Raw genomic sequence first — 15,651 nt, 5'->3', positions numbered from 1 at the left:
CAGCCTGGAGTGAATCGATTCTGGAAATGCCAGATGAGACACTGTGTGTGCAAACCTTTTAAATCTGCTTGAATCCTCTTGAATCCTTATTTTATTTAGGCTTATTTTTAAAAGATCGCACCTTTCAGTCTGGACTCAGTATTAGGTTTTTTGGGTTGGCTCTAGACAGAATTAGACTGTAGCAGTAGTGAGAGCAGGGAAGGAGAGTACACCCACGCTTTCCTGAAAACATTAATAAATAGAGTAAATAACAATGGACTTAAGAGTCTTAGAACATAGTGGTACCAGTTCTCCATCTACTGCAGGTTCTGGATAGAGTTGGCCCACTAACTTGGATCTCCAAAGTAAAACAAACACTAGTGTATATTGTCCCTAGCAGCAGTTAAAGGGTTTGGAGGAGTGATACGAAGTGACTGAATGGCATCAAGGACATGTGAACAGTTTGGGAAGGGCAGACAATCACAACGAGAGCAAGAGAACTGGAAGTAGAAGGAAAACAAAACACACGGGTGGGGGGGGACTAACACAGAAGGCGTGTGAATAAAATACCCATATAATGCCCAATAAATGATTTATTAACTCATATTTGCTTACCAGTTTGTTTACCAATTATTAATGATGGTTATTATATTTAATGTACTGTACCTTGCTGAGTTTGGCCTCGTATTCCTCCACCAGTCTCTTCTTGTCCTGTTTCAGCTCCTCCACCCGCTCTGTCAGAGAATCAACCTGAACGTCCAACATGGAGACACAAAGAAACGGCACATTTCGAATTAAGTAGAGTCGGTTTATTTAAAAAAAAATTAAGCAACCAGAAGTCTCTGATGTTTTTGCTGTAGAGAGACGATTATAAATTACATTATAAAATGCATGTAGTCTATACTAATGTTAAAATGTTGTATAAGGAAAGGTAAGGTAGAACAAAGAGTTGGAAACTTGGTAATTATCGCTGTCCCACTTTCTTTCTTCTTCCCTGTAGTGGTTTAGAGTTTGATGCTTTGGCTTTCAAGAGCTGCTCTACTTTTGCAGAAGCGAGTGTGTTACCTCGGCTTTATGGAGCTGTACCAGTTTCTCCTGGTCTTTGCTGTAGTTTGCGTTCTGGCTCTGGTGGCTGCGAAGAAGCTCCTGGATTTCCTGTCTGTGCTCAGCTTTGAGCTCTTCCAGCGCGGCCCTCTTCTCCTGCTCGAACTGGGCCTGTGCCTGGCTGAATGTACGCAGCTTCTCCTCAAAGGACCGTCGCATCTCCTCCACCTCCCTTGACATGGACACCACACGCTGCGTGTGCTGCCAAAGAAGACGGGAATGAAAGGCTGAGCCAACAGGGGAATTGATTTATGGGTTTTGTAGGCTTCTTACAGAGCGCGTGACTTTTCAAAAGGTCTAAGCCAGGTGGTGGTGTACTGGCTTGGGGGATTTTGACCTTCTGGCTGCCGACCTGGCTGCTCTAAATTAGCAGTAAAAAGCAGCAGACTAAACAGAAACAAAGTGTGTGAGCAGAAAACGCTCTGAAGGTCATTGTTCAAAAATAACAAGAAAAATGTCATCTAGTATTGACATAGGAGGTTATCATTCTGACAATGCCTCAATCCATTGATATTATATGTTATATTGATTAGCAGAAAAGTGGTCTCTAAGGTACCTGATCAGAAAAACACTAAACATTTTACGATAAAATCTTTAAGGCACATAACAACCATCTGTCAGGGGAAGATTTACTAATACGTTTTCATACCTTTCATTTAATTTGACTGCATTTCATTCTCTAAAGTAGATAATTACACAATCAGCACCAACTAACTATTAGCCATACATTTTCTAGTCTCAAAGGGTACAGAAGTGGCATATCAGCCGAGATAAAAGTAGGAGACACCCATGACTGACAGCTTGGACAGTTATCAGGTAAAAAAAACACTCAGGGATAATAACACAAGCACAAACACAGACACACATCTGCATATTTGCCATCAGTACGGTGGCTCATTCTGCTGCACTGTGACCTCACAGCAAGTGGGTTCCTGGTTCAAATCATTCCTCCAGGAGACCTGGCTTCTCCTGTCGCCAAAACATGCTAGGATAATGCTCCCCTCGCTGTGCCCTTGACCAGAATAAGACCTTACAGGTGCCCACCGCTGCTAATAATGAATATGGGTTAATATGTGGAGACTACAGCCTTTGGGTGTTTGCATTTTATTTCTTTGAGCGTCACTCTAAATCAGGGATGTCATTTTATTTAATGGGCTAGATCAGTAAAACCACTGCATAATAACATGTGGTGAAATATCCATTTCCAAAACACATGATGAACATCCTCAGATCATTTTAACAGTATGTCTTATTGCATATGTGCTGTAAATAAGTGAATCTAGAAAAGGCAAAAGTAACTTTAACTTTGTTCTGGAGGTAGTTCAATGTCTGTTTTGGGTTGTTGTGTTGGAAAAGTGACGACCCAGACCTGTTTCACTGCCTTTTAAAAACCTGACATATCCTTCTTTATTCACAAGTCCATCCATCTTGATGAGATTCCCAGATCCAGATGTAGCGAAGCTTCCCCACGGCATGATACTCCCAACACACTGTTCTAACTCTAACCCTCATTAGCCATTGGTGTGGAGTCTTTAAACATATCAGTAGTTTTCTTTCCTTCCAGGCTTGTTCTATATTTGTGTTTCTCTGATTCTGTGGATGATACTTCTCAATCCTCTTTTTGTCTGTACAAGTATCAGTCCATTTACCAAACAGTCCAGTCTCCCTCAGTCTACACTGAGGGAGACGTGTTGTGAGATGATGTATATTGTACTGATAACTGTCCGTACAAGTGTCTTACTTTTCAAAGCCATCCAGTGGGCTTTGGTGGCCTGGTTCAGGCCCCAGGCTGCTTTGTTTGACATCCCTGCTCTAAATCATAAATTCCTGCATATAGTCAATTTTTCTTTATTCCTGCCTTTGCATCTTTTTATCAGAGAGCTGCACACACTCCATAAATCTATATAATGATGTTCATTTGGTCAGCTATTGTTAGAGATTAGTTACACGCTTCACTGTCCTCCCAGGTCATATACAAGCATATACATGGGGATGATTTCATACACACTGGCTTGCTCATAAACTTATAAACAACAAAGCAGAGGCAATTTACAGCATAGCAATAAGAGAGGTACTCCTCTCCTACTTACACGAGGTGCGGGAAAAAAAAACAAATTTAAATTATATCTCTTCATGTGTCTTTGCAGGACTGGATTGTTATTGGATATCGAAGAAACTAGATGTGATTGCATCCGAGAGGCAGCCAGATCCAGCTGTTCAATACATCCTGCATTTGACTTGCAATCCAGGCAGATGTGAAGAAGATGAGTGCATGTGTCTCTCTAAGACTTCAATGCAATGTTCACTTCTCCCAGCTGTTATTGTGTCAAACAGTCTGTGGTCTGTCTATTGTTACTGTAATCCTAACAGGCAGATCTACTTTGGAATAGTACCAGAATAACACCAGTTGTTCCTCGAGTTTAATTAACAGAACAGACATTGCCAGCTTCTGAATCTGAAAATGAAGGACTATAGAAAAGGTACACTGAGTGCTTACAGCATGTCTGTGATCTCTGGTCATTGTAATCATCTGTTTTTAGTTTTTATTTTTACTCAAATAACTGTATATTAAAGATGGATGCACCGTGCACCCACTGTGGCATCACCCACTGGTTAGTGAGGTCCTGCTGAATCGTTTTGCTCTCACCATCTTGGTGTTTTAAAATGGGAGATATTAGGCAGGGCTTTGATAACTGAGAAACATTGTATATACCTGAGCTGCAGCAAACCCTACCCTCCTTTTTCACTGTGATGAGGATCCTAATTTACAAAATGAACTTCATGTTTTATTCATCTAACGAGACCATAAACTCATGTCATAGATCGAGTAAGCTGAGGGCTTTTTTTCCATCAACTCAACTTGTGCCCATTGCACGACATTACAAAGAATGCTGGTTCTGGACACTAAGCTACATCTAAGAGTAGTTTTATTTTGTAGTATTGCTGCCTTCACTAAAGTAAAGAATCTAAATCCTTCCTCTGCTGCTTTCCATGTATTTTCGTATATTAAGGCTTAAGGCAATCGACAAGAGCCTGAAAATTGTGCCTCCCATTTCCTAGGCTAATATTCAAAGCTGCATTTTCTGATTTCCCCCATGCGCTTCGCTCTGATGGGTTCTTGGCCTTTCCTGTGGCAACACATTCAAAGGTTAGACCAAGCCAAGTTCTCTCTTTTATGTCTCTCCCTCTCTCTGATCCAACTTTTCCTTTGTCCCACCATGAGCACAACTCCTCTTTTAACTAGATGACCCAGGCCTCCTTGTTTCCTGTTTCTCTGCAAGGCCCTGCTCACATCTTAGTTAAATCAAAAATGGAGTTATAGTGGGCCAAATCATTCTCAATAAATCATCATCTCACATTCTTATGGGGGAAGTTTCTTCTGGTTGACTTGTTTTAAAGAAACTTACTAAAATGTGCAAGAAAATCTGTTAAGTGATGGCATGACGTTGGTGTTTCCAGGTAAACAGAGCTCATTCTAGTCATCATGTAGCTGGATTAACTCGTGGATATACGTGACTAAATTAAAAAATGTATTGAATAATATCTGGACTCTATTTACAGACTCCTTGAAAAAAGAAATGAAAATGAGGCCTGAATGAACCCTGACCGCTCCCAGCAATCTGAGGCAGTTGATGCAGACAAAGAGAGACTCTCCACTTCACAGCAGGACAGAGAAGCAGACTTAATAGCGATTACCTGCAGCTGTGAGTGCAGACACAGGTGCCTCTTGCCTCCGGCACACACAGACATCACATCACTCCTCCATTTACCTGAGCCTCAGTGCAGAGCTGCATGTCTTCCACCCTCTGACGGTAGCTCTCGAACTCGGCCAGGGCCTGCCTCTTCATCCTCTCGTGGAGTTCCATTGACTCCTCCAGAGACTGGATCCGCTTCTTCAGGTCCATCTCATCGCTGATCTTGCTCTTGTACTGTGACAAACATTTAAAGTTCAGTGAAGTGCTCGCTATCATCCAAATCTAGCATTTTAATGACAGCATGTGCGGAGATGCTTACTCTGTGATTGACAAGACACAATATGTCGTGCACTTCATGTCCTCCAAAACTTGATCATTTTGAGATATTATGGGACATAAATTGCATACAAACACCGGTAAATAACCATCCTGGATTTCAGCTTTAATTAAAATTACTTTAAAAGATTGGCTGATGCGCACAGAATTTAAATTAGGCTTTGATTTTCCTCATTATGACAACAAATGAAAGTGAAAATTAAAAGATTAAATAGGTACATCCAATTCGGCTAAATTAATTAAATTTGCATTCAAAGCACACCAGTAAACACTGCCTCCAGGGAAACTTAATAGAGAAGCAGAGTGAGGCGATGTCTGCGTATTCAAGTTTAGCTGATCGAGGTTGGTCACATTACTCACAGAGAAGCATCGTCATTGAGGCATTGTCATCAAGAGTAATGACGTGACATATAGACCTAAATAATTAATATTCACGTGATTCATAATTGATGACTTCATTTCAAATGTGGTCTGAGCTCACCGGTGATCACAGTGCAGTGCTCCTGATGTATTTTAGCTACATCATCAGCTGTATGTGATTTTATAATGATGTCTGTTTTCTGTTGAAATCTATTATAAAGTTGACTTTAGTTCCTCTTCAGCCTTTTGTCCACCTATTATTATTACTGTTGTTATTGTTATTATATTTATTATATCATTGCGTCTAATTTTATTACGCTTTATTTCATTTTTAATTGCTGTAACAAAGGACTTTCCCACCTTTTATGATAAATAAAGTAGATCTTATCTTAATCTTATCTTTTAGGTCAAAATGAACAAAGGCCTATGAGAACAGCTTCTCTTTACACCTGTGATACATTTCTATTATCTAAATTTCGAAAATAGGCTTTGCTTACATAATATTCATCCTCCTCCTTTTATATTACCACTAAAGAGTCAGATGTAGACGTTTAGATTCAGTACGACTTCGCCCTGGGTTGCATTACATTATATCAGCACATGCAGACATCTTTGTTCTCCTGGATACTGAGTGCTTGCTACAATACATGTCTCAGCAGTGGTCCTGAGACTCCTGAAACTCCTTTCTGCATGGATGAACCTGGTCTAACGAGATTCCCACAACGCCGTCTTCTCTCTTTTATTTTATCTGCATTCCCCAAGTCTGCATGTTACTAAAAAGCCAAACACTGTGTTAGATCCCAGTTACCCCTGTACAGGAGGTCTGGACTGGCTTTTTGTTTTAAAGGGTCTGAGTTTCTGATCCTATGAGTACAGTATGAGTATACAATAGTGGGTTATTCAGAAACCATTGGCAAGGAGACTCCTAGATCTAAAAGCCTGATATCTTGTAAGCTTCTACTTGATTCATAATATGAACTTAATATGAATGGACAACACTGTAACAGCAGTTTTGCTCTTAAACCACTTCCTTGTATTGTGGACAGGAGCAAAAGCCCCCCGACATGTCATGAAAACAGCACGAAATATTGTTGGCACAGAAACAACATCTCTAGATCACTGGCTGTGTGAAGAGGACCAAGCAAATCATCAAAGACATTGCAGACCCTGGACACAATTTGTTTAAGCTCCTACCATCAGGCAGACATTTTCAAACAATCCACAAACAAACGGATTGAACTGCAGCTTTTACTAAAGCCCCAACTCAAACATCTCCTCTGTCTGAAAACTAAATGTATGTACAGCTTTACTACTACTACATGTACTATACTTACATCCTCACTAACTGTCCAATTATAGACCTGATTGTTCAGTATTATATATTTCTTATCTCACAACTTGTGAGTAATTTTGAATTGAATAATTGAATTTTAGTGTAATGGTCACTGAGATACTGGATGAAAGGAATAATCATTCAAATCCATTGAAAAGTGCTCAAAAAAACTCCAAGAAAAGCTTTAAAAAGATTTCCCCCCATAAAGCTGTACTTCTGCTATGCATACATACATATCGTGACTTTTGAAATGGTTGTGAAACTCTAATGTGGGCATGCATCTGTGCAATGACATGATTGATTTAACCATTTCCTGTTTCAAATGTTGTATGGCTCTTTGGGGATGAGATCGCCATCTTTAGCGTTTCATAATTCTCTAAAACCAAGTACACCCTTACTGCTTCCATAGGAATTAAGTGGGTAAGTAGCAGCCAGGAGATGCTAATCAAACGCTTGATTAATTAATCATCAACAAGTGTGAGCACCTCTGTAACACCACTAATCAGAGAAATTGCAAAAAGAAACCCCCAAAAAAACCCAAGAGCTACATCTCAGACTCCAAATCTGACATATAGCTCTACATCTCAATTAACATTTATCATGCTAACTGAGGCCTGTGCTTCTTTCAGATGCTCCCTTATTAACAACGCATCTCCACAGAAGAGGGATATTTGATTTGGCACAAATTTTTATGCTTGATGCCCTTTGTGACACAACTCTAAATCATTTGCCAGGGATCTCTTGCACATTAGGTCAATGTGTTAACCACTACACAAAGATGAATATGCATGATTAGTTTGGAAGGGCTGCCAGGAGAAAGTCTGTTCTGTATAAAAGGAATATGGGACCATGCCTAGATGTGCACAGTTCTAAAGAACCTAATAAATTTAAAGTAAGACAGACACACACACAAACCTGGAGTATCTTCTCCCTGGTCTCAGAAAGAATCTGCTGCACCTCCTCTTCATGAGCCTCCTTCAGAGTAGCGATGGCTGCCTCGTGTTCATCATTTTTCGTGTTCAGTGCATAGATAACCTGCAACAGAGGGAAGAAACACATTAGATAATGTACAGGATCATAATAAAGATTTAATACAATATTGATATGGTTTTTCTTTTTTTTACACCTGACTAGACAATTAACAGCAGTATTCAGCTAACATGCTAGGACTGCTATGCTTGGCATATTGTGTTAAAATATTAATATGGGAGCTAGCAGCAGAACATCAAAGCATGAGGATAAAGTAAAGAAACATGAGAGCGGAATAATAAATCTGTAAGATGAAAAGGAAAGGTGATATTGATGTTTTGAGGATGAAGCTCCCAACACGGTTCAAGGAGAGAAAGAACTTCTCATACAATATTTTTACAATCAAGTCCAATGAAGTCTTTATGAAGAACAGCTGGTACTTAGTGCAAACTTGGTGTTATAGACAAGGTGTTTGAAGCATCCACTATAATGTTCAACCATCACCCTAAATCAATGAAAAGAAAATTTTTCACAATTTTGAGAAGTTGAGTCGGATGAGGAGTCCTCACAGGGTTTGTCCTTAAATGCCTTTTTGCCTTTTAACCAAAGAAAAAAAAAAAATCACCAGGACTGTGATAAAAATATGCGTGCTTAATTTTCCAAAGCTGGCAAATACTTCACGTTTATAAGATGGCCAAACCCTCGCCAGTTACTCTCCGAGTGACGCAAACCGAACTCTATTCTAACTGCTATTCAGCCGCAAAATAAAAGATTCACCTTAATGCTGCAATCAACACATTTGAAAGGACAAAACTTTTGCTTTGAAGGCGAGCATTCTCCACTTCCTGTTTGCACTGTAAACACACACGTTGCACTTGTTATAGTTTCACTGGTGTTTAATGAGTAGTTGATAAGTGTTTGCAGACATGCCGGGGGCTTCCATGTAAACTACAACCATGACGATCTGCTAACAAATAAAGCATTCACGAGGAGATTTTGGTGCAGCACTATATATTTCATTGCAACCTCCAACAACAAGTTGAAACCAGAAACCGGTTGCAGACTGGTCTCTAGACCTGTGAACCCTAAAGACCTAATGTGAGCCACAACAGTTATAGTGTCATGTTCAGGCCATTATAAAATACACTTAAAAAACAAAAAACAAATTCCAGATTATCTGCCATACTACCAATATTTGTTGTGGTTTACTGAAACGATTAATGGTGAGACAATTTGCTGAATTTTTGCTGGTTTGCTGGAAGTTTTTCTGGGAACGCAGACCAGACTGACCAGACATGATGAAGAACTTAATAAGAACTTAATGCAATTCTAACTTCATATTTTGGCCTCAGGTCGATAGTCCTGCTGTAGCATAAATATTTCTAATGCTACTGACATACAATTAGTAGAGATGAACTGTGGTACTGTATATAGCTGGTATAAAGCTGCTAAAACCTCCTAGTCCATTGCTTAATGTTTCTAATAACTCAGAAGTATCAGTGATCTCTTAAGGATAAGCTATGAATTTCACATAACCTTACTTACTTAAATAGTAGATATTAATGTTTCATATATAACTGATAGTAAATCTTGCAAGTCGTCACCTTTACGAGAGAAACATCAACATACTATGGATTTTTTTGCTATATCTTCTCTATATCTGATGCCTTGCAGTGATGAATTAGAAACTGGTTGACGCTGTGTATTGCTGGGGATAAAAATAACACAAGCAAACTGTTGTGCATGAGATTGACCTTTAAATCTGTCCAAAAATACATGCGGCCATCCAATAATTTGACAGTGCTGTGATCCTCTGCTCAAGGCAGAATGAGAGGGAGAGGACAGAAATGGGTTCCATGGGTTTCCACATGAAAAACCGTGAGACACCCGTCCTCTGCCTCTCTCCCTGCCGTGAGAAACAAAGCTCTGCGTTGCCTCTTTGAAAAACCAAGTCAATAATTCAGCACATTGAACTGTGTTTGGGTGCTAAAGAGCCTTTGTTTACTTGGGCCAAAGTCCATCAATAGAATTGGGAAAAGAGTGCAGAGGAAAAAATTAGAGAAAGAAAAGGAGGAAAAAGCTTTCACTGACACTAGACACCCACTTTTTATTCTTTGCCATGCCTTACTGGGAGAAGAAATGTAGTGCATGTAGCTTGACAAGTGCTGATGTCTTTGAGATTTTCATTGTCTATTCCCCACACACTCACCCTGTTTTTGCTGACAGCTGCAGAGCTGTGCAATGAGAGAAATAAGTCACTTTATAATCAAACACATACACAGGCGTGGGATGAAGCCTCTCATTTGATTTTGTAAACCACTGAAGTTGAACAGGACTGTCCAGCTTTCGTTTGGCCAAAAATCCAACTTTATCACCTCATTTTGACTCAAATTATTGTTGTACAAGATTCTACGTTGTGTTGTTCTCTTTTGATTTTCAGTGTACAGGTATTAATTTAGGAACACTTCACATTGCAGCTAAAGCTTAAATATTAAGGCCCTTTTATTTAATTAAACTGTTAATAAGTGTGCAATGAAACATTCGATTAACTTGTTTATATTTTAGATACTTCAGCTGCAAATAAGCCTAGTTCATGTCTAATTAAAAACAAGAAAAAAGTGTTTATTAATTCTATAAAGCAACGAATAATAGTAATAAAAGTTTAACTGTGGAAAAAGAGCCATTAATGTGAAGTTACATTAGTGTATGAGGTTTATTTACATTATAAGAAACTCTAATAAGCTTCTTAAACAGTTGTGTTGGTAAATGCTTAATCTAATGTTTATAATACTATTATTACTGTTTATACAACCTTATTAGCACATAGTATATCTTAATACATGCAATAGATATGAACTAATATTTATTACATGGATTTTGACATCATGCATTACCATTTACTGTCCTGGCAATAATAAGATGCTAATAAGACATTATGCTAATGATCCTGTAAAACTGCTCTATGGCTGTGCAATTAACTAAAATTTTGTTTCAATTTCTATTTTGGTTTCTACCAGTTACTAAAATGAGATTATCAAAATCACATAGTTACTATGTCAGATTCTGTTTTAAAATAATCATCTTGTTTTGCTTCCAGTACATCACTTTTCTGTACATTTGATCGGACACATTTATTCACTTCAATTATAGTAAAAGTTCAGAGAAATCCACTTAAATAAAAATGGAAAATAAAAGTGCATTAAATCATCAGTACTAAAAAAGTAATTATGATTTTGGCCATAATCAAGCAGCCACAGACTGGTTTTAGGTTCAATTTCAAGAAGAAGAAGAGCTTTCCCTCCTCTTTAACGTCTCTCTCCCCTGCAGGTTGTAGCAGCTTTAGCTCATCTCAAACCAAAAAGAGGTAACTTTAATAAAACTGACCCAGGTCTGTGGAAAAACTCATTTTAAGTAGGAGTTCAAGAAGGTGACAAATAAGTACTATCTTTGCTAAACGTTTATGATTGCCATGATCTAGCAGGCCATGTGTGTTTAGTAGCTGACTTAAAGGAAGTGATGTGTGTGAGGTTTTGGTCTGTCTTTAGTCTTTAATAGGATTTACATTTAATGGAAATCCAGCTACAGCTAGACTTAGACTTTAAAAAAAAAAAAAATGCCAGTATAGATAATTCATAGTGGTGTCAGAGAACAGGCCAGGGGATCACTAAAGTCAGCAGAACTGGTCCCCTGATGCTCATAAATGTTTGTCCAAAATTTATAGCTGTTGACATATTTAAGTATTTCAAGCTGTTACAGCCATATGACCATGTTCCTCCCCCTTGTTGTCCACTCTTTCTTGTAGGCCAATTAGTGCCTACAGTGTACTTGTTCTTCATCCCAGCTTCCTCTGCTTCTTGGGCAGGTGTCCCAGTCCAAGGCTCTAACACTAATTACAGCGGCTGGCTCAAAAGAGCTGCCAGTTTGTCATTTGAGATAGCAGTGATTTAAAGTGAGGAGTCTGCCCCGTGTCTCCTTGTTTGTAGCGTTGTTGTTTGGTAATCTGGTTAACACTGAATGTACCTTAGAGGGTTTTGTGTTCTGCTTCAGATCTATGTGCTTGCTTTATAGTGCTTTAACTCTGTAACCGGAGACACTTATCTGAGTGTGGAGACTGTTTTATCTGTTTACAGTTAGGATTTCTAACTTTTTTGTTCATTTTTGTCTCCTGTGCTGTTTTATTTCAATTTACCCATTAATAGAATAGAATAGAATAGAATAGAATAGCTCTTTATTGTCACTGTTACAAGAACAATGAAAGGCAGTTTGGCATCTCTCCATGTGTGTGAAATAAACAAGTGTTAGTATTTACAAAATAACACAGACAAATTTACATTTACACAAGAAAGATATGTACAAGTTATACATGGACCTGCAAATATCTTTTGTTTGTGACTGTACCTTCTCCTTCTGTGGTCAAAAGATTGACTAACATCAGTACACCCATGCAATCCATTCACACACACACACACACGCACACGCACACACACACACACACACACACACACACACACAGCCTAGTTTATGTATACAGGGTAGTTTTATCCAAGAAGAATTACAGCCCGTGTTTTCCTTTGGACCTCTCAATGTAAGTCTCCTTCACTGTGTTCACAAATGAGCAATGAAGCACCAAAGATCAGAGACAAACTGCAGAGAGGAAAATAAGGCCAAGAAAAATTTGGTTTGCTTCAAAATAAAACATCTTTTCCTCATCAACACACCTAAATTATTCAGCTCGGCTCAGCCGCTCATCAGCTTAGGAAGCGAACGAAGCCAACGTAACGGTTAGACGAGCTAAAATCTCCATCAGAGTCATCAGCACACTTCTGCAGATGAAATGCACTAATCATGATGCTGTTGGGCCTGCACACACACACACACACACACACACACACACACCAGCATAAACTGTCAAGTTCCTGATGAGCCAATGAGCCCATGTCCAAACTCATCATGATAATTTGCCTGACAAATGGTCAGAGACAGAGATGTGGAGGCAGAGACTATTGTGTGCGCATTTGTATGCGTTAGCACCCACAACAATGACAAGTGCAGCCTGGGAGATAAAGCCTGCAAATATTGCCGTCATTGTCACCCACGGACACTGAACAGTGTGTGCCAGTAAAAGACATTCTTCTAAAGGTTATTGCAGATATGAGCCAATATCTTCTGCCAGTGCTGATCTATGTAAAGAGTTTCTGTAGATCAGCACCTTCTGAGAAAATTTGGGTTAATTTTAGTATTACACAGCATATATTCAGCATTAGATGAAGACCCATCCTGCCTGGTGGGGCTCTGTGAGAGCATCGGTATACACAATTTAAGGGACTTTCTCAGCCCTAACTGATCCTCTCAGACAGTGTTTTCCCCCAAAACGTGCTCTCGCTAAGGCAGTACATAGCTTAAACTAAAGTCCTGCCTTAAGGCGGAATTACAATTCTCTGTCAAGGTGTTGTGTGGTTACCCTTCAGGTATATACAGGGATCAGCTTAAGATTTAACCCAATGAACTGCCAGAGCACTGTCTGTGAAATGCAATATCATTCATTTATTTTATGTATTGTAGGTATGAAATATATTTTGGTATTCATGTGATGGAGAATCACACCAAGGACACTTTGGTAACAGCTTGTCTAGATTCTAGATAGTAAAACACGTTTGTGCATATTTAGTGATAATTTCAACTTGGTAAATTAAACATCACTAAAATGACCATGTTCCAATTTTTGTAATCACATTGATCACAAGTTTTCATAGAGTGCTGTGAAAACTAAGTACACCTCGTGTTTGAATAGCTAATAGAAGCACCTTCAGAAGCAAGAGCTTAGTACACAGCAAAATCTCCAGTGTTAAATTAACACTGGAGAGTGTCTATATGGGTCCACACCTCTGAGTGTTAAATACAACACTGTTGAGTGTTAAATTAACACTTTTGACAGTGTTATATGTTTAAAAGTAACCTAGTCAGTTTTGAAGATTAACAATGGCTAACACTGAGCAGTGCTGATTTTCTAACACTGGAAAATAACTCAAAATGTTAGAAATATTCCAGTGTTAGAAAATCAGCACTGCTCAGTGTTAGCCATTGTTAATCTTCAAAACTGACTAGGTTACTTTTAAACATATAACACTGTCAAAAGTGTTAATTTAACACTCAACAGTGTTGTATTTAACACTCAGAGGTGTGGACCCATATAGACACTCTCCAGTGTTAATTTAACACTGGAGATTTTGCTGTGTAGTTTTCTGTATGACCTTATCAGTCTCTCATATTATTCTGGATGAACAACTGGTGCTTCAGTTCATTGAAGTTTCCAGGCAGTCATTTATACACAGCTCTCTTAAAGTCTTAAAACAGCTTTTCACTGGAGGTCTGGACTAAATCAGCTATTGCAATACCTTGATTCTTATCTTTTTTTATGCATTCTGTTGGAAATTTGCAGCTGTGCTTGGGATCATTATTCTGTTGAGTGACTCAGTTTGGGCCGAGCTTTAGCTGTCAGAGAGATTGGTCCTCATATTTGACTCTAGAAGACTTCGGCATAGAGAGGAGTTAACGGTCGCCTCAATGTCTGGAAGGTACCATGGTTCTGTAGCTGCCAAACACGCCTAAATCATTGCCCCTCCACCATCATGCTGATAGTTACTGTTGGGCCATAATGAGTGTTACGTTTGGCAAAATCTAAACAGCTCCACTCAGGGTTCATCTGTCTAAAGGACATTGTTCCAGAAATCTTATGGTTTGCTCAGATGCAACTTTCCAGACCATCCATGTTCCTTTTAGAAGAAAGAAGAGAAGAAGCTTTCTCCTGGCAACACCCCCAAACAAGCTGTACTTGTTCAGACTTTTTCTAATTGTACTCTGACAAACTTCAACATTTAACATGCTAACTGAGGGTGTTAGACTCAAAGATATAGCTCTTAAATTATTTAGGATGTCCAGTACTGTATGTTAACACACTCATGAATGCTTCAGACCGGCATACTGCCAAAAGATCTTTTTAGTGTTGTAGAAACACAAACATTTTAGAAATCTTGTCAAAAAATTTGTAAAGCTAAAACATATTTATTGTTATTGAGCCGAGACACTGGACTTCACTGAGAAGTCAAAAATGCATCAAGCATAACATTCAACAAATAAAGCAAATGTTTCTGTTCAGGAATGCTATTAAAATACCTGTAATTTGGCATCTTAAACAACTAATAATCTTTGGTCCATCAATTCTCCTCCATTTAACCAATTCAGGGTCGCGTGATAGCTGGAGCCTATCCCAGCTGACATAGGGTGAGAGGCACTCTCATTCACACTTATGGGCAATTTAAAATCACTAATTAAGCTAACCCCATTGGCTGCATGTCTTTGGACCCAGAGAGAACCCACCCAAAACACACAGGGAGAACATGCAATCTCCACACAGAAAGACCCCAGCCAGATGGTGGATTTAAACTCAGGACCTTCTTGCTGTGAGATGACACTACTAACCACCACACCACCATGAACAGTGAGAACAAACCACAGATTAAAAGACTGCAAACCACAAGAATGAGTTACAAGACATAAACGAATGTAAACAGGTACAGGTACTAAATTCATCAGAGAAAGTACTGTCAGCTATTAGAGTCTGAATTTAAACCTTTTTCCAGCAGTTAAATTTGAGAGTCATGTGTTTTATGACAAAAGGCCACTGTTAAGATTTTCTTTTGGTATACAATACAATGAATGTTACCGTCAGCTTAAACTACAAGCTCTTTTTTACACTTGAATAAAGTGCTACGAATTCATCCATCTAAGGTGTGAGCGTGAGAGAAAGAGGGAGTGAACGTGTTTGCACGGTAGCAGAGATCTTTTCTCATCTCCGCCGATCGATCAGTTCATGTC

At 38.9% G+C, this 15,651-nt stretch overlaps 1 protein-coding gene across 5 annotated transcripts in view; it reads right to left on the bottom strand.

Moving 5' to 3' along the window:
* Positions 1-15,651, bottom strand: part of fam184ab (family with sequence similarity 184 member Ab) — a 206,115-nt gene that overhangs the window by 115,973 nt on the left and 74,491 nt on the right. For 4 of the 5 annotated variants that reach the window (XM_040018043.1, XM_040018042.1, XM_040018044.1 and 1 more), the window contains 4 exons: positions 7,723-7,842; positions 4,854-5,012; positions 1,045-1,284; positions 646-729 (listed from right to left, as the gene is read on the bottom strand). In XM_040018043.1, coding sequence (XP_039873977.1) covers positions 646-729; positions 1,045-1,284; positions 4,854-5,012; positions 7,723-7,842 — 603 coding nt within the window. The remainder of the gene's footprint in view (positions 1-645; positions 730-1,044; positions 1,285-4,853; positions 5,013-7,722; positions 7,843-15,651) is intronic. The other variant, XM_040018045.1, reaches the window with a different exon arrangement.

Source organism: Simochromis diagramma, unplaced genomic scaffold, assembly GCF_900408965.1.
Source record: "Simochromis diagramma unplaced genomic scaffold, fSimDia1.1 OVJJ01000802.1, whole genome shotgun sequence".
Taxonomy (NCBI): Eukaryota; Metazoa; Chordata; class Actinopteri; order Cichliformes; family Cichlidae; genus Simochromis; species Simochromis diagramma.
The sequence above is the reverse complement of the archived record's forward strand: the minus strand, read 5'-3'. Positions and strand labels throughout refer to the sequence as shown.